The sequence below is a fragment of the Syngnathus floridae genome, chromosome 8 (genome assembly GCF_059516105.1).
Source record: "Syngnathus floridae isolate MCC-2025c chromosome 8, RoL_Sflo_1.0, whole genome shotgun sequence".
In the NCBI taxonomy this organism is placed as follows: Eukaryota; Metazoa; Chordata; class Actinopteri; order Syngnathiformes; family Syngnathidae; genus Syngnathus; species Syngnathus floridae.
In genome coordinates, this window is record NC_142420.1 from 4,528,356 (window position 1) to 4,548,225 (window position 19,870).

A 19,870-nucleotide genomic window follows, 5' to 3' on the forward strand; every position below is an offset into this window, starting at 1 on the left:
TTTCAATGTGGTTACATTAGAACACGCTGCGCTGGTTTGAAAAGCTAATAATCCAGCCATGCAAATCATCAATCATGGGAAAAGGCCTATTAATTATTCAGTCAAAGCGTCTAATTCAAGAATCAATGTCGGGAAGCAGAGGGAGTGCTTGGGATGAAGGGGGGGGATAGGGAGGGGGGTAATATAAAGGAATAGGGAATTACCCCTCGCTCTGTGAGCTGTGGCCCGTCTCGTCGCGAGCTGTCAAAAACAACTCGTTTCATCTCTTCAAGTTTAAAGACGACTTTGGAAACATTTTCTCGCACAAAACTCGTTAGGTCTTTGTTCCTCATTAGTTCTCCCCTTTACGGCTCCGCTCCTCCGCCTCTTTTGTCCCCCGCCACAATCCGTCCATCCTTTCTTTTTTCTTCGAAGTTCTTCGACCGCCTGCCTGACTCGGGCGTTTTCTTGAAGTTCGCCATTGTGCCCTCTGATCTGCGGCAATTACAATCTCTTCCTTGGGAATTCATTATTTACGTTCCATTAAACAAATCCCGTCCTCTGCGTCTAAGTGGTCGGCGGTAACGATGTCGTGCTCAGTCAGCTCTAATACAAAGACTGGCCATGTTAACGCCAGCTCCTCAAAAGGTGTTTCCACAGGCTTCATTACTCGCCATAGACGCTCCAACCACTTCAAAGATCATTACCATCTATTATTAATGGATTAATATCCAATATCTGACTATCGTTAAAAAAAAAGTTGTGGAGTGAGAGTTAACTTCAGAACACTCTCATTTGTGCATGGGCTTCTTAACTTTTTGCACAAGAGTTTAGGCCTTGGAAGCTGTCTCCAGGCTTTTCTCATTTGGGTCATGGGAGTTCGTTCCATGCATTTAAAGTGGCACAGACAGCCTGAGACCACCTCATTCCGAAAGAGATGAGGGTTTAAATCTGGCCATTAACGAAATAAAACCCTAACTGAAATCATTTAAAATTGACTGGAAGGTGCAGACAAAGCTTTTTGCAAAATGTCGTGTGTACATGTGCGTGCAGAGCTTGCATTTGTACCTGCAAAAGACAGATATGTCCTGGCTTTGCTTTGTATATCTTCAATCTGTCCAATGAAATATCAAGATGATCAAATTGCATCAATGGTGGAGAGGCCCAATATGATATTTACCAAAACCAGACTCAGCTGCAGGTTATGGGTCCTCCAAAAGGGTAAAGATCCAAAACACACAGCTAATGCACTCAAGAATAAAGAGAAGGAACAGAGAACAGTATTGGTGCCAACCATTTTGCATGTTGTCTCCAGTGACTATATATAAAAAAAAGTTAAAATGCTTTTTTTTTTTTTAATCATCAAGCATTTTACACCTTCAATGTAACCTGTATTATATGCAATTTATCCATCCAGCCATTTTTAATAACTCTTTGTCCTCATTAGGTGAGCTGGAGCCGATCCCAGGTCAATTTTTTTGGACAAGAGGACACCACGGACAGCCGGTCAAAGGTAAGCAATTCAAGTTAAAGACAAGTTGAAATTTTGAATTAGGAGGGATAAAAAAAGAAAGAAAACATGGCTGTGTACAGAACTCACAAACACATTCTCATGTCAGAAGAGTGAGTACATGTCTGCCCTCATTTCCAGTGACTGTTCTAGTAGGATTCTCCCATGTTGCATCATAGAGCAAAAGCCGTGGTCCACAGAGAGCTACCCAAAGTATCGGAGCAATGTCATTTATTCAAAGGTATCTGCTAGGAGACGGGTGCAAAAAAAGTTCCAAGCCATTAACCATGGAGCACAGTGAAGACAGTTATTGTCAAGTGGACAAAATTCTGCATGACAAGTATTTGTTTTAACTAAAATCGAGAAGGAGAAGCGAGAAGGAAGGTGGGTTGGTGGCACCTCCTGGAATGCTCTGAAAATTAAGTCCCCATAGCCAGTTTTATTTTATAAAATACCATTTAGTAGCTGTGTGAGTAGTACCACCAAAAAAAAAATCAAGATTCAAAACACAGGAAGCCATTTTGGAGAAAACAAACTGTTTTTAGCCATTTACAGAAGTAAGTAAATGTTGCTTCAGTTTGTTTGTGTTTTCCAGCATTTATATGTTATTATTTTATCTCGGTCACATCATTCCCTAATTTTAGTTTGTTATTTTGTTCGTTTTTATCAACTATAATAAGCTTGAAAATGACTGAGAGTCTGCTCCGTGAATATGTAAATTTCTGGTACTTTTCTTATAAACTCATCTGTAAAGCATTTATTTTTGGGATGTTGTTGATGGATGAGTTTGGAATATGTCACTGTGATTTGAGTTTGTGATATAGTATTTTTGCTTCAAACGGTTAATCTAGACAAACTATCTTCAATTTTGCTATTCAGGTCAGGGCTTGGTTCATATCCCCTGAGTAATGGAGGTTTACTCTTCACGTTTTATACCCATTGTAAGTGGACCTGTGGATGCGAGGTAGTCAAGTGCACACAAGGATCAGGAAAGACAACAGAGGGCCTTCTCTTTACATGTTCAACAACACTGTGACTGTCAACAATCGGGCATAAATTATCAGCCTTGGCCCCTACTCTAGTTATTCTAGTAATTACCTCCCTCGAGGGCGTGTGCGCACACACACACTCATTTCGAGCGCCGCACGACACCTCATGGTGAAGGGAGGGGCTTGCACACATCAACACAAGATTCATCCGGCCCCTTTGATTGGCCGCGGAAATAAAAACAAAACAAAGTAAAACGCTTGAAACCTTGGGAATGATGGTGCTGATGAAAGCTCATCACCACTTCCCATTAGGGGACAGCCACCTCGCAGACAGACGCTGACTGATTGACGGACAGTTGTGAGAAGACAAAACATTGCCATATCAGAGTTCAGTGAAAGCGGGCGGCGAGACAGAAGGGAAGAGTGAGACAGGAAGGAGGTGGATTGCTGACAAGCTCATCTCCATTTTTGACAATGGGGGGAGCGTCTGAAGCGGCGAGAACAGAGGGAAGACTTTAGCGCCTTTCATCTTGTCATAATTATCTCCAAGAAGCCACATGAAACGCTAAATCTCTAATTTTTTTGGTTGTTTATAAATTAGAGAACAAGGACATTTTTTCTGTGACAACTTTGATGGCTTTTTTTTTTTTCCTCTCTTCCCTCTGTGAATGCTTTAGCAGTCCTGGGCTAATGATGGCATCTTTTCTTAAGGCCAACAGGGGCGTGAGGATGAAAATTGGAATAAAAAAACAACACTAAACACAATTTAGCAAATGAACAGCGAGCTGAAGTGTCAGGATCGTTATCCAAATTACTGCGAGTCAGTCCAGTGTTGTCGTCCACCACTATTAAAGGAGACATATTGTGCATATGCATTTTTTCCACAATTTAAAACGGTCTTAGTAAAACGTCTGTGATGTCGTTTGGTTGAAATATCTCAAGGGTGGAAAATGGTGTTGAAATGGTATGAACATTAATGGAGTAATGTTTTTTGGATGAGAGATGGGTCCACCGTGGAATGGTTGCCAATCAATTAATTATTGTCTATGAGAAAATCAACACTATAGAGAATTTTGTTGCTTCGGTTCTGTATATTTTTACATGTTTTAAAAGGGAGACAGACGCTGTCCACTTGTATGGACAAATTTGAGACGGCTGACCTGCGGTGACCTCGGCCAAAGGTTAAAGGTGATAAGAAGCACAGATGGCTGGTCAGCAGAGAGAGTGGACATTGAACAAAGTCATATGTAGGAGGAGATTTTTGTTCGACTCATATGTGAATACAAAAAAAATAGAAATAGGTACATTTACTGACAGCCCTACACTAAGCCTTTCATAATACTTCAATAACGTGCAAGTAACATACAGTTCTGTAAAACATACAGACTACAAGATCAAGTACATCAACACAGCAGGTATAAAAAAGTTACTTGAGAATTATTGAATACCATAAATAAAAGATGAAGCTTAAGGTTAAGGTCTTGGTTCACATTGAGATCCTTTTGGTTCAAAAAGACCTTTCATAACAATATATTTGTCTTAAAAAAAAAATTGTTTAATATTTTCTTTTTTTTTTACCCCAAAATAATAGATCGTATGAATAATCGTGATTTCAGTTATTACCAGAATAATTGTGATTATTCTTACTTTTATTCATAATCAAGCAGACCTATCTTGAGTTGTTGATGATGACTGCTTTACTCAACCTGGCTTATTTGCTTCATACAAAATGAACGTGATTATAAATGATTGACTGGTAGCCAGTCCTGGATTTAGTCCGCCTTTGGCCTTATGTATAGACTCCAGCTCCCCACAACCCAGTTACAGGATAAGCACTGCATATTTGGATAATTTTTTCTGTAAAGCACTTTGTTACTGCAACAGTGGTATTTAAACAAAGATGTAATGTATTGTATACTTGATTCATTGGTGGTGTCTGAGAGGTCAGTGCTCAAATTAGGGGATTAAAAAAGTGCTTTCCGTGACCTGAGTTATTAGGGTCCACTGCCACCTCTTGCCCAAAATCACTTGGATAGGCTCCAGCTCCCCAATGAGGACAAGCACAATAGAAAACAGTTAAATTCAGCTTGAAATTGCTGTTCAAAATCATAAAATGTCAACCGTGTACTGAAATCGAAAGAGTCTGCGTTGAAGCGTTTAAATGGTGCCGTATGCTATCTGAGACAAATAAGTGGTGGCCTATTAATGATTTTGTTAAGCACTGTATTTAAAACAAGAGTAGTCCAATTCTGTCTTCTTTGTCACCTTCCTTTATTTAGCCTTAATGGTAGTTTACAGCCACAAGGTAATCACTTGTTACTTTCTCGCCCTCGGTGTGAATCCCAAGCAGGTTGCGTCTGTGAATCCTAATGTCTGGATGGGGAGCGAGGCGGCAAGCCAGAGCGAGGCTGACAGCGGCGCTTGACACGGGCATTAAATCATGCCCCGAGGAGTCCTCCATCCACGCGCCCCCTGACAGCCACACTGTCATCATGGCTAGGCCACTTCCTATGTCTCTTGACATTGCCGATTCAGAATTAGTCACAGCATCAGATGTAAATTGGCGCTGTTCAAGGATGATAATGAGCGCCAAGATACATGTCGGTGTCAGTGACGCCACGCCGCTGTGATGGGCTGTCCTTAAAGCCGCCCTCCATTAGGCCTAATGGCGTTTTGGTGAGGGCGCAAAGGTGGAAGCAGGGCATGGACGAGGAGAAAGTTTTCTTGTTTGGGCGCCTGTTGCAGATGTTGACGTGAAACAAAGTCAATTCAACCATTCCAACTTTTCCAGTCTTCAAGTGGAATGACTCGGTAGAAAGCCAAATAATCCTGAACGCGTCTATTTTATTTGGGTGGTGCAGTTTCACTCCACTACTGCAGCCAACTTTTATTCACTGATGCGTTTTGCTGTATCTAGTTCACGTTATCACAAAGTATCAAAGTGTAATCCAGTCCAATTAAACTTTATTACAGTGATCTAAGAACAACACAGATGGTCAAAATGATTGTGTTTTGAGGGAGGATTTAAAATCAGGACGTTTTACTCTTTTCCCGGTGGTCAGTAGACGGTTGAAAATTGTGTCAGCAATTTTCTATATGCGAGGGCATACAGTATATTAAAATCCATTTAAAAAAAAAAGCATTACAAGTATGACATTGCAGAGGCCTGAATAATAGGGGAACACAATATTGAAAGAAAAAAAAAGATTTTTATGACTTCAGGAAAGTTTTGGGGGGCAGCAATAACATTGTTCAAAATACACAACACCAGTATTACAATATGATTGCTTGGACGTAGCTTGCATAAAATATTTCGGCAAATATGTTACCAGTTATTGCACCATAGAGTAGTTAGTGTGGAGGTTCACTTAGCTGACCTCGGTGCAGCCTGCATGAAATTCAATTCCACCCCCAAGCACCTGACAGGTGACCAATCTCGGGAAGTCCACCCATTTGTCAAACTTCCGTCTCACTATTTTCCAATTGACAGTGCCCGTGCATGCATGCGGTGTGTACACTTACGCTAACATAATGCAGTAATGGCTGCCAGCGTTGCCATTTTGCCTGCCCGTGAGCCAGCCAGCGCCTGGCCCAGATGCATACATTTGCCATAATGAGGCAGGTGGCCTCGACAGACGCTCATTCTGTCGCCACGGTGACACCGCGGAACACCGCCTTGCGCTCTGGGCATCTGACTGACAGTGCCAGTCCTAGTCCTGTCCTTACCCCACTCACTTTTCGAGTGTTTTTCTCTCCCTCCGCCTCTGCGAGTGAGTCTCCATTCCTCTGCTTCCAAGCGATTCCAAATGAAGATAGCTCAAGGTCATTAATTGCAGCGCCCGCACACTAACTGCGTTAAAATCTTGCCATAATTAAAATGTAATAAATAATAGATGATGTATATTTGCTATAATTGCCTTCTTGTTAGCCTCGTACTAATTTGTGCAGGGGAGCTAATTATCATTTCAGTATGAAGCTATCGCTGCAGCCAAAGAGAAGATGAAGCAGTGAGGTCCCGTTGAGGCTATTCCACAAGGTCAAGCCCCCGTTTCCCCTCAACCCCACCACCACTCACCCCCAGCGCCCTAAAAAAAGGAACGGTCTAAAATTCCAAATTCCCTAACAGCCATTTAATTATCAAAGTAGTATAGGAAGTGGGAAATGGCAAGGATAAAAGCAAGTCAAGGCATTAATGAGAATTCCCAGTGGCCTCAAAGTAAAGACGAAAGCTTAAGACGCAAAATGGGAAGTGCCAGAAGCTGCTAGCTGTATGAAAAACATAATGACAGTGATCATTCAAGAAATACTTTTATTCACGGCATTAGTTGCTATAACATGTCTTTTAGGTGAGTTAAAGGCACATGGTAGGGGGGGATACAATTTTATCTGTAGGCTGATGTTCTCTTTTTAAAGTGGAGGTACTAGGGAGGGAGTTGGACAGACAAATAGGCAAAAAAATTGTTTTTTCAATTTTGATATTTGTTTCCTTTCAATCGCCAGCTATGAATTTGGTGGAACGAATATACTTGCGCAATACTTACAGCCATGGCGGCCAATATGCTTTTCAGGTAAATGAGCAGAACAGTAGAACATAAACAATAGTTACTGACAGACACGACTCATTCCCAGACACACACAGAGAAATGTTATATTGCAATTAACCACTATTTTTGACATTTTTAAGGGGTATGCTAAAAGATTTTTCCCCAGATTGAAATATGTACTACCTTGGCTTCATAAAAGTTGGAAAACACACACACACATACACACACAAAAGACAACACCATGTAGCTGTGAAACAACACAGCCAAATCTCCAATGGGTGCCAATCAAAGGCTGCATTGTATTGCACTGTAGCCTGCAACATATTTTCTCCCTTGTTTTTCTATTTGGGATGCGTCGTTTTGCGGCTTTGAACGCTCCCCGCGTGGCATCCTCCCGCTGCTTTGTGCGCGTTTAATGTATCAGTCATTCAGGTGGGGAGTGACGGCGATGGCATTGTCTTTCAGAAGCGCCTCGCTCTCCCATTTTGCCGCCGCCGCTCTGGGTGAAAGTGAACGTGACACATCTTTGGATGCATGCAGGAGGCATGTTTATTGAGAGAGACGTGTCTTATTCTCCACACGTTTACATCACGCGGAGCTCGGCCAGGGCGCTCTTGATCCTAATCCCTCTGTGGATGCATAAGGAGGGGTGGGAGGGGGGCTATGCATGTGTATTTGTGTGAATGGAAAAACAATCATTTCAAATTGACACAAGAGTTAAGAACTTCACCAGGCTCTACCCCGACAATTCATAGTAGCATACCCCACAGTCTCCACTTGACTGCAGTGTTCCATTCTTTTGATGCCCTTAATCTCCTCTTGGAACAAATTTCTCGACTTACTGTGCCTGAGAAATAAATAGTGGATGTTTTTAATAATAGAGGTCGCTCGGGTGCTACCACAAGCCAGTCAGCTGAATCAGAAATATGACTTAACTTGAATGAGATAAAAATATTAAATATTAAAATGTCTCAAAATATCTGTGTAACTATTAAAAACTAACAAAACTAAAAAACTGAGTGGCTAAAATGGGTTAATGGCATTTCAAGTCATTTTAGTATATAAAATAAATTGTATGAGTAAAGAGTTTACCAGACAACTTTATCCAACAATATAAAGATTCCCCTTCTCTCCATCCATTTAGCGTGTGCTAAACAACAGATGGAGTAGAAAACTGGGCCGAGGTGCTGATGCAGTGGAAAATTGCTCTGTTCCTTTAAATTAATGAGCACCAGAACACTTCTGCAGTGCTTGGCTATTAGAAGAAGAAACTATTTGAAAGTGAATTTTAGATATCCGGTCGTGGTGCTTTTTTTTTTTTGCCTGGGAGTGGCAGGTGAGAGACGGGCACACACACACACACACATACACACACGGCATGGATGATCAAAAGGGGCCAACGGCTGCCGACCATTATGCCAATGACACTTTGAGTAAGAAGTCCAGAGAGCGCTGCGACATGACAGCCATTAGGGATCCAAAGTGGGACTTTAAAGGGCAGCTGAAGGATGACTGTCAGCGCCCAATCAAAGGTGCACAAAGTTAAATCTTCATAATGTGTCGCGCAGGAGAACTCCAACGCTCCCAAAGAAAAGAGGAAGAACAAGTGTCCCGTGTACAGCGGCGACGCCAAGCTCGGGCTAGAAAACATCAAGCAGACCCCTGGAACAAAGGCCTGATGAGGTGAGTTCAGAGAGAAACCAAAACCAATGGCAGTGAGCAGGCGCCATTGTGCCGATGGATCATTAAGTTTGAGCTAAACTCCAACACCTTTGTTTCATGTGAAAGACTCACTGAGTAAGTAATGCATCACGCTCGGGGACCTCTTTAAAACTTTTTCACATGGAGTATCACACGCTTCATGGCCACTCTACTACAGTTGTGGGCATAATGTGACTCTGGGCTTGCATACGGACACCCCCATTATTTGTTCTAACCCATTGTGCATTTACATACATATGCAAGTCGAATCATTATTGTTGTGATTTTTTTCCCCTAAAATTGGGCATTGAAACTGCATTGATTTTATGCTTTTTTTATATAACCCATCAAAGAAAAGCGAAATGCATTCTTAATTACCAAATAAAAAGTGAAATACAATATTTTATAATATCTATCTATCTATCTATCTATCTATCTATCTATCTATCTATCTATCTATCTATCTATCTATCTATCTATCTATCTATCTATCTATCTATACGTATATAATGTAACTGTAACATAGTTAACATTTTTTGTTTTATTAAGTAATCATATATAATAAAAAAAATGACTGACCTATATTTAAAAAGGATAATCTCACCTCTCTTTTAAAAATACTGTAGCCCTTGTGCATAACCCCCTGCTTTATTAGGTTCATGCTAATGAATTTTATACCACCAGTATGCTTCTTTTAAGATTTGATAAGACACAGCGTGCAGCATCAGGTGCGTTTATGCTACCACATTGGACTGGAGGTTTGGCATTGGCACGGGCCGAGCGTTCACCGCCGCGTCTCCCTTCTTGGCAGGAGAACAGCATCTAATGCATCTCTGTGTCGCATAATCAAGGATTTCACACTCTTTGAATCTTTGATGTGGGAGAAGCCCACCACCATCACTGTACACACACACACACATAAACACACACCTCTGATCTGCCTCCAATTAATGATGTCAAATGAGTGTGTTTACAGGCTCATTAGATTACCACTGCCGAAGTAGAGCACCGCCCTTCCACACAGACACACACATGCACATTCACATGCATACTCACACCCGGACCAAGGCTTCCTCTATATTGGCATGTCCTTGGAGGGAAGCCTCATGGTAAACCACCAAAGTACTTGCCAATGTAGTTCCTATCTGTGGCTCAGTATGGTAACTCATCCATGATGGCACACACACACAGACCAGTTTGGAGGCTTTTTTGTGCCGGTTTGGGCACAGTCAGCCAAACAATTCTTCCCTTGAGAACTCCAAGGGCATCCAGACTCAGAATGGCAGGTGTACTCTTTCGCACTGCCTGTAAAAGCTTTATTTCTTCATTTTGCTCAACTGACAACAGGTCCTGCATGAGCAAAACAAGCAACCTGAAAAATTTTCAATTCACAAATAAACATTTGAGGAAATACACCGCACTTGCATGTGCTTCCTAGGCTAAGAACCTTTGAACACCAGAAGCTGGTGGCTTTTAGGTTGGCACCAGACAATGTATTTACAATACAATTCAATACAGTTTTATATACAGAACTATATAGCACAGTTTACTCAGTGACCCCCAAAAATTGGCGCATCAAAATTGAAACAGAAGATCTCAAATCAATCCACTTTCACTTTTTACCCCAAATTGCCTGTGTGCAACATCTCGAGCCTCTGGTCTCATGTATAAAATAGCCGTCAGAAAGCACCAAAAGTTTTCATCCCGGTAGAACCTGAGAATTAGGCATCAGTTGTGCAATGTCATACGGATTCTGGCATTATGGCGTTCCCTGTAAATTGTCCCGCCTCTCTTACTACTGACAAAAAAGTTGTCGAGCCAACACCTTCTCACAGACAATGAAATAAAAGTCATCAAATGACCAACTCTTGTCAAAAATAACAAAAGATGAAGCGGCAGTCGAGCGCATTACTATGCGTCAGAGTTGTTCATGTTTCATTCATCAAGCAACTCACTCATCCTTTGGTCCATGCACCAGCTTGTTTGCATGCAAAGCAGATTTCACCTCCCTATCGCCTCCTGTTGAGTTGGAGGTCAGGCCCCCCCCCCATCTATGCGCACTCTCACCCTAACGCACGCCAAGGGGTCTCCACTTTCAATACAGTACACTAATGAGATGAGTGTGAATCACAGGCAGCTGTTGTCATTCATATTTCATAGCTACATATATGTTTCACCGTACATCTGTGATCGATGTATTTGCCTCTTTAATTGGCGAGTAAAGTGTGGTAAAGTGTGCAGCTGGGTTGCATGGATGTGGAAGGGAAGTCATTAAAGGTCATAAAATGTCTGCCGTAAGTGTGATGTAAATCGACCTGCTAAGGAAGTTAACATTTTGATGTTTCTTGCAAGACGCTGGTGAGTTGTAAGGTTACCCACTGTTGGTGAGCCGGGTCAAATAATTAATCTACAGCAAAAGAAAGTATATGTTGGAATGTAAATTCAGGGTTTATTTTTCAATTGGAGTTACGTTCGAAATTATTCATACCCCTGGGGTGCACACCTCTCTTGCTTAAAGTTAGTGAATGGCTCCAAATCGTGACTCTGGTGAGGAAATTGATGGAAGGTTAATTTAACATCCCTTTTTTGTCACTCCTAATTCAAATATGACTTATATTTTTATTTTTTCTGTGTGAGAGACCTCAACTGAACAGACATAACTTGCCTTACTCAGCACTGCCTTAACAAAATAAACAACACACACATCCTTGTGCACGTACACGTATTCACACTCACCAGAAATTGACGTGGTGAAAAGACTGCTTTCCTAAAAAAAATTTTGACTTTGTAAAATGTTTTAAAATGGAGCAATAGAATAAACTGCACTTGCTTACCATCTTTCCACACTCATTTTGAAACTACACACACACGTTAATCCTCTAACATTTATTGCCTCCCACTGGGAAGTCACTACATTAAGATCTTTCCCATCTTACATTCCCAAATGTTGGCTTAAACTGTTTAAAGACTTACTGGTGGCAACATTCCTATCAGGCTTGATCACATGAGCCATTCCGACTGAAGCTTTTTTTTATATATATATATATTTATAATGTAGCCCAGGCATTTCTTTTTCACCCCTATGGTTGTCTCTTATGTGGTTCCACACACTGGAGGCTTTGTGGTTAAATTATGTATTAAGGTCAATGTCAAAACAGGGAAGATGTGTAATCTGCAGGGAGTTTCCTTTTATTCATTATTACAGTGAAGGCTGAGCACAACTGTCAGCCGACCCTGCTTGTGCTTAGCATGGAGCCCCCCCCCCCCCCCAAACAGCATCACCATCATCATCTCCCCCTTGACTCCCCCCTCTCCTCTTCCTTCACCTCCACCACCACCCTCTTCATCATCATCCCCCTCCCTCCTCCCCCGGACAGGCTCCTGATAGATTTAGCCAGCTAACCCATCTCACTTTGGGATCTCCCTCTTCTTACAGCGCCAATCTGAGAGCTGTCAAGTGCTCCTACATGCCGTGTCATCAATCTGATAAAGAGGGAGAGGGAGTGGGAGGGGGATGCAAGAAGGGAGGTGTCATGCCATGCACTTGTATTTCGGGGTATTTGTCTAATGTGGAATCATGTCAGGATACAGCGAGGCGACACGCAAAAGGCCGCCCCGTGTGACTTCACACTTGTAGAGGAATGGGGGCCGGGGGGGGGCGTTTGGAATGGGAGGAGTAGAAGGAGAAGTGATGTATGGTTTTGGTCAGGGTGTAATAAAATATCTATATCCTAAAATTGCATTATCAACTTATCACATCAGATATTGATACCGACACCAAAAATATGGTGACTATAGTCACCTCTAAGTTATTATTATAATTATTATTATTATTTTAATGTTAAAAAAAAGAAAATAATCTATTATCGTGCAGTTCCTACCGGAATTCACATTACTGCAGAACTGTATTTTTTTTTTTACGTGCATCCTCTTCACAAACATTCTTGAAGAATTTAACTCATGATATTTTAAATAATAGGCCTTAGTTTTTCAACTCACTACATTTTGGTGAGAAAAATTCATTCTGAAATTAATTCTGAAAAAAATTAATCAAATTTAGAGCTGCTATTGAATATTTTTAGTGGCAATTGAGTATTCCATTGATTAATCCAATAATCATGAACAACAGGATGAACAAAGGTATCATCCAATATCTGAACATTTGTTTATTATTATGCATTGTGACAATTTTTGGGGTTAAATGTTTTGGGAGCTTGGTGGGCTTTTATTTGTTGAGTCATGCGTTCAATGTCCTGCCAGTAAACAAACACCAAACACGTCCCACCCCTCTCACGACCTTGCGCCTCCAGTGTCGACCGCTCCTCACGCACTCCACTAGTGGTGCTCGCCAAAATGACTCCTGACTGCTGGGCCTAATTAGCAGCTCCTCACTGACCCACGCCGGGGCGAAAGGCCTCGTCAGAACACTGATTCGACAAGAGCCCCGCGCCGGCCCAGCGCCTCACACTAATGAATACTAATGAACGATTAGCACTGCGGGGACATCGACAACATGTCAGCGCTGTCCAAGTGCCGAGGCGGAAAGATGACGCCGGGCGAATATGCAAACGTCTCAGCGGAGATGCCGGGAGGAGGCGGAGAAGGCGTGAAGGTTAAACAACAGAGTGTGACGCATTTGCTCAACAAGACAATATTTGTTTACATTGTCTTGACCTTCACTGCAGTTTGATGATGACTCCTACTTGAAACACATTTAGTACCTTAAGTGGATGTTCACTTGTTAGGCTTGGCCAAATTGAGAATATTCCAGACCTTTGCCTTCAAGAGGTTTCGAGACCTTTTTTGAATGGATGTTTTGCAGTCAATATCCAGTCTTTGCTTGTCTTCCATTGCAGAAAAGGATGTTGAAGATGATTGAAATTCTATGACCTCAAAAAGTCTTGAATTGCTTTCACAATTTAGGCTCATCATCCATCCATTGGTTTGAAAGCATTTGGCCGAATGTGATCTGAGAGTATCAGATATTCGTTGTCAGGCCATCACTTGCTGCTTGTTCTCGCTCTTGCTCCCTTTACTTTTGTCTTCAGTCGTGAAACGCAGACTTTGTCGGTTTTCAAAAAATTGCGCAATCCTTTGCCTTTACAAAGTCTTAACTTCCTCTCACAACATGTTTTTGAAGAATGTTGCATTTCTTTTCCTCCAAAAAAGTCTTGATTTGCTTTCAAAATATGTTTAAAGTCACAAACTTTGCCAAGCCTCCATTGCAAACCAATTTACTCGCTGCTTGTTTCTGGATTATCCTGCCACACCTTTGTCTTCAGTAAGTGAAGACAAATATCCTCAACTGCGTAGAAATGAGTCCACTGAGTCGGTCAATAAATAATATTCATTTGACCAAATGTGAGCAATTGCTTTGCAAGACCTTCACTAGCCGCTTGTTTGAAAGTCTTGCTGCCTACATGTTAGCGAAGTGTCGTGTTCCTTTCTTATTGTCATAGCAGCCAAGTGTGTTAATCTCGCGTGTCCACGTGCAAACTAAAGTGCGTGGGTATTTGTGTGTTGTCTGCCAATGACGAGATCTCCAACTTCTCGCCGTGTTTGATCTGCACGTACATAATCTCCCGCTCTTTGAATTTCATTTCCGCCGTCATGTAAACCCTTTTCATCCCAGCCGACTGTTGCTGCTCTAATAATAATATTAAGCTTTCAGGTCACCGCCAAATGCTAATTAGGTTGCTATTTTAATTAATATGTCCCTGCAGGTTTCCAAATCAAATCAGCTTTAACGCTGCAGCGTGCACAATAAATTATAGTCAAGCCCAAAATATAAGCAGTTCAATGGAAAAAAGGAGGATTTTACGGTGAAACAGGAGCAGCTCTCATTTGAACTGTGTTTACATAAATGGCTCATTGTTTAATAAATTTACCTTGCATACTGGGAAATGTTTGAAGGCACTGTTTATGTTTCACTTTATTTCTCATAGAGGCGCAGATGAACCTGATTGGAAGTTTAAAGAATCCGTTTAACCCTTCTTTAAAATGTGCCTGAGTAGAAAATTTGTGAATGTGATATTTGGTGCACAAAGTTTAATATGTATAAATAGAAATAAGAAATAGTGTTAAATATGCAAGGGTTACAGGAAGGTTTTTTTTCATAAAAACAGCTTAACTAAATTTTAAAATTATATATAAAACGCCACCGTGTGTGCTTATTGCTCTCATATTGACAACCATGTGTCAACAAATATAAATGAACAAAAATATCAGACAGACGATTTATTTCCCGCCGCCGCATAGTTTGTGTTACGTATATGATGTAACGTGAAAATACTACTTTTAACGGTTTCAACTGGTAAATGTGCCACAGTAGAACCTGCGTATTAATCCAAACACAAACTTAGTAATACCGCTGAATGCCCTGAAAAATTTCATCCAGCTTGCACTTGACAGTTCTGAGGGTGAGCGTTCGAACCCGGGTTACGGCATTCCTGGGTGGGAGTTTGCATATTCTACTTTTGCTTTTGTGTGTTGGGGGGGGGCACACGTGCATGCATACTGTATGTGTAGTATACTCCAAAATGAAAAGATGGGTTAGTTAGTTGTAGGGGGATTGTTGAATTAAAGATGTAAATCCTGACACTTTGGCATGAGGGACAGTGGTCTCCAAGGTCTGGATTATTCTTAGCATCTACCAATTAACACCATGTCTCTTCTTTTATGTTCACTTCAATTAGGAGCCTTTACCATTTTTAAATTCTTTTCTTCTCACTAGTTGGATAGTGTCAGTGAGACTGATCAAAGGCGGCCGCGCACCATAGGTAACGCTGCTTTGCATAAAGACATCTGCATATTTCCTTTTCGCATGAATTACACAGAGGAAGTGCGGGGGAAAGCAGCTGCACCAGGACACTCACGTCAAGAGGGAAACACTTAGAAGTGCACATGGAGTAGTGCCAGGATCCGGTTACAACCCAGTGCTGACCCTGTTCAAGTGTTCAAGAATACGTGGGATGCATTAAAGGGGAAGTCAAGTCAAAGATTGTCTTTAATTTGTTCTATGCGTCCCTACTCGTCGAAATACGGCATTCTGATTCAAATTGCATTTGTGGAAAATGAATTAAGCAGCAAAAGCCATCTGCTTTTATCCATCTCCAGCGGCTGCCATTTTACCACTTGCGACTGAAAACGACATCCCAGTGCTTATTTTACAGTTGCTCGATTATTTCGCTCCAAATATTCTAATGGATTTACAAATGAGGCTTGCTCCTCCGACGAACACACGACACAAGCTTTGTTTGTGCATCATCATTGCATTCCAATCTTTGGTCCTCCAATAAATCAATGGGTAAATGAAGTGAGTGGCGCTGAGCGTTAAGCAAGCGCTCTATTGATGTTCGCTCTTCCTGCACATATTGAACGCTCTTAAGGCCAAGTGCTGACATCGGAATAAAGAGGACGGCCGTGCGGTTCAGCAGCCTCGGGCAAAAGGGAGCCATGAAGAAGAAGAGGAAGAAAGCCCATCATTTGAGTCTGAAGTGCATCCAAAGTGCTCTTTGTGGTCACATTTACTGCTTAAAAAGACTCTTTAATGAGACATATGGCGGGTAATATAAGGAGGAACTCCACTCTAGTCATAATTACCACATAACTGTGATAAATGATGAATTATATGTAACTGTTGGCACTCGTACAGCAGCTCGGGCTTGTTTTGAAATGTGTCACTTTAACTGAAGACTCTAAACAAAGCCAGATGTTGTATATATATCACGTTTGACATTGCATAGATTTAGAAAGGAGTATTTTTAAATGTGCTGCACTTTCACCCCCAGTGACGAACTGACAGTATATTTGATCCATTGTTCTTGACTTTGTGATAATAATAATGATAATAATAAAATGGAATTAAAGGTTGCCACATTCAGACATCAAAACTTGACGTCTGTGTGTTTTCATAACCTGAGTGTCACAAGGCATTAGGAGGAAATGATGCTGGGAGAACACAGCACAGACTGCCATCTAGCGGTCAAACAGATCACTGCTTGGACCAGAAAATATGAGACATACTCAAATCCTATATGCACATATTTTTTTTTGGATCATGTTATAGGTTTAGAGACTAAAAATGTATGTTTTCAAGAAAACCTGCAATTTAAGTCATAATTGTATATGTTGTGTACTTTCAAGTCCTATCATAGTAATAATATGAGAACAAATTTGCACCTTTTTAAGTGTATTTATAGGTCAAAGTCACAATTTGATATTAATTTAGATACATCGGGGTTTGGAGTACAAAAGTCATGTTTTAGATCAAACTAGTAATATTACAAGAATAAAATCAATTAAAATTTTGAGATTAATTTTAGTATACATTCACTCTCACAATCTCACCTATGGACAGTTTGTAGTGGCGTTTGACATGTTTGATGGAAAATTTGTGATGGACAGGATAATCTATAGTTACTATAGCACATCTACCTTACAGTTCTGAGGATCGGAGTTTGAGTCTTGCTTCCGGCTTGTTCACATGTTCTGCCTCCCACATTCCAAAAAACATGCTTGTTAGGTTCATTGAAGACTCAAACTTGCTCATAGGTGTCATTATGAATATATTTCTCTGTGATTGACTGCTGGCCAGTTTAGGTTTCACCGAAAGTTGGCTGGGATAGGCTCCAGGTCACCCACCAACCGCATGGGGTCAAGTTATAGAAAATGGGACGATGGATCGGCAACCCGACATCTCCCTCGGCTGGACCTATTTTCCCATTGTCCCTGTTGGCCCTGATGCAAGTGAACTGTAATGTTAAAAAATTCATCTTGGATCAAATCCTCACCCAAATTTTTCCACAAGTTTTATGGTAGTTTTTTTTTTTTTTTTCGTGATCCTACTAACGAACAACACTGCTATGTATACATCAGGACGACAATCATCACACAATGATGCACAAAAGCGCAGTCTCACATTAGGTGCAAAATTATCCTGTCAGTCTCTGTGCATTAAAGCTCACGAGTGTGGTGATGTCCCGCCCACTTTGCCATCCTTCAATTGCTTTTTATTGATTCTGTCCTGTCAGGTAGTGGATGCTCATCCTTTTCTGCGACAGTACAGCAAACAACACATAAAATAGGTTATTCTGTTACTACTGCGCTTTTTCACATTTATTACCATTTATGTTTCAATACTAAATAACAGCCGAGCAGACCAAAAAATAGGTTACAGGTTTTATCACAAAGCTTAACAAATTATTTTAATTAGATAAAGTACAATAGATTACCAAATGACTTGTTTTGTCTTTTGTTTTCATGCTGATTTGTGCGTCGCTATTGAGAGATTTTCTGGGTTGTTTTCTTAGTGATTAAATACATTTAATTAATTTATTAAAACAAACACTTCATGCTTTCTGTTGAGAGCCAACATTTGAGTTACGAGCAAGGAATTAAAAAAACAAACAATTTAGGCAATATAATGCCCTGGCATTTCCTGTGTGGCTAATGTTGCTAAATATAACTGAAATCAAATTATTGATCTACTTTATTTTGGTGCATGTACATACAGTAACAATGGAAGATGGAAGATTTCATTGCAGTTATCTATGGCTTTAAATTTTGAATCACTATTTAGAAGTTTCTGCATCTATGTTGATGTTGCTCCTCTGCCCTCCTTTTTTAAAGAGAGGCGCTCGTCAGGGGAGGGATTGCAGCAGAGCTTTTTTGATATTGCAGTAAGGGGGCCGACATTAATGCTCATAATTCATAACACCAATCAAGCGGGCTATGACAGTAATTAGCTGCTGTTTATTGTTTGCTTATTGTTGTAGTCTCTTCCTATTTAGAGGTTGGCAAGCAGAGAGGCTCCTTTGAAGCATATTAGATGACGCTTTCAAGATGAAAAGGAGCATTGCAGGCGCTCATTGGTGAACTGTGCACAAATTGATCACCTTTGTGTGCAAAAATGTGTTTCAAACACTGAGATCAAGATAAAGATTGCTAACGGAATAGCATTAACATGCCAAGTGAGGCTTTGATTGTCAATCTAAGATAGGTGTTCACTTCTTTCTCCTTGCTGCAATACACAATCACAACATCGATGGCAGAGTTCAAATTTGTTATCACGGGGCCGACGTAGCAGCTCTTGATGTCAGTATTTTCAGATTCTCTGTTTGGTTGGTCAGACGGCATTATTTTAGTATATAATGTGTACGTAATGCGACGTGACTAAAATTTTCATCCAATAAAGGTAGGCAAAGGACGCCGAATGAATACATATAGAGGTCGTCGTATACGTCAAGGCGCTTGTAATTACATCCTTGATTCTACTAACAATAGAGTATAAAAAAATGTTGAATGAATCTTAACATCCTGGCCGAGATTCACTGTGGTTGTCTATGACGTCGTGTGGGCTAAACCTAATGGTCGTCCAGACCAACCTGCCTAGTTCTCCTTCTGCACAGCATGAAAGTAAGAAAAAGATGGAAATAAGCAAGGCCTTGGTGCTAGCAAGGTCATTAGTGCTTGCTTTTATCCTCCTCTGCACTTATTGAAGGTTAGGGAAGCCTTGTTCTCCATCACCCAAGGCCTCACCTTTGAACATACGTGCACCACACACACACACACACATACGCAGGTATCTCTTTCATTTGGCCTGCTTGAATTTCATCATTCGCTTTTACATCACATTAGCGGGATGGGGGCGTGTCGGCGCGTCATGGGGCCGCTGTTACTCCAGGAGAAGACGTGAATAATGTACGGGCCGAGACAGCGGCAACATGGCACACCGTAGAAACAGCAGAGGAGGGGGGGGGGAAAAAATTCAAGGACTTATCTGCATAAATGTGTCTAGATTTTATTTTATTACAACGTGGATTGGGTTCATGAAAGGGATGCGAGTCAGTCAGTGGATATCAAAGTATTACAACTAACTGCTTTAATGTGATTGACAAGCTAGCGTCTGGCTATTTTTTGACAACAGATGAGGACATATTTGAATTAGTAGAACATATTTTTTCCTTCAAATGACTTAAAGGCAATCAGTGCTTCCCTGTTATTATCACGTATAATTATTGCCACGTATAATTATTATCGGTGGTATGAGGTGTAAATTGACTGAAATGTAATATTGATATAACTGCAGTGCTCAGTGACCGAGACAGCATAAACATTTTGTTAAACCTCTGATGGGCATTAACGTC

The 19,870-nt window shown here is 41.0% G+C and overlaps 1 protein-coding gene across 1 annotated transcript in view; it reads left to right on the forward strand.

Moving 5' to 3' along the window:
* The window catches only part of LOC148394064 (uncharacterized), a 35,124-nt gene extending 18,606 nt beyond the window's left edge, over window positions 1-16,518 (forward strand). Inside the window, exons 3-5 of the mRNA XM_088383677.1 lie at window positions 1,427-1,492; window positions 8,591-8,705; window positions 16,112-16,518. Of these exons, the coding sequence (XP_088239803.1) occupies window positions 1,427-1,492; window positions 8,591-8,705; window positions 16,112-16,292 (362 nt within the window). The 3' untranslated portion in view covers window positions 16,293-16,518. The remainder of the gene's footprint in view (window positions 1-1,426; window positions 1,493-8,590; window positions 8,706-16,111) is intronic.
* The last annotated feature ends 3,352 nt before the right edge of the window (window positions 16,519-19,870 follow it).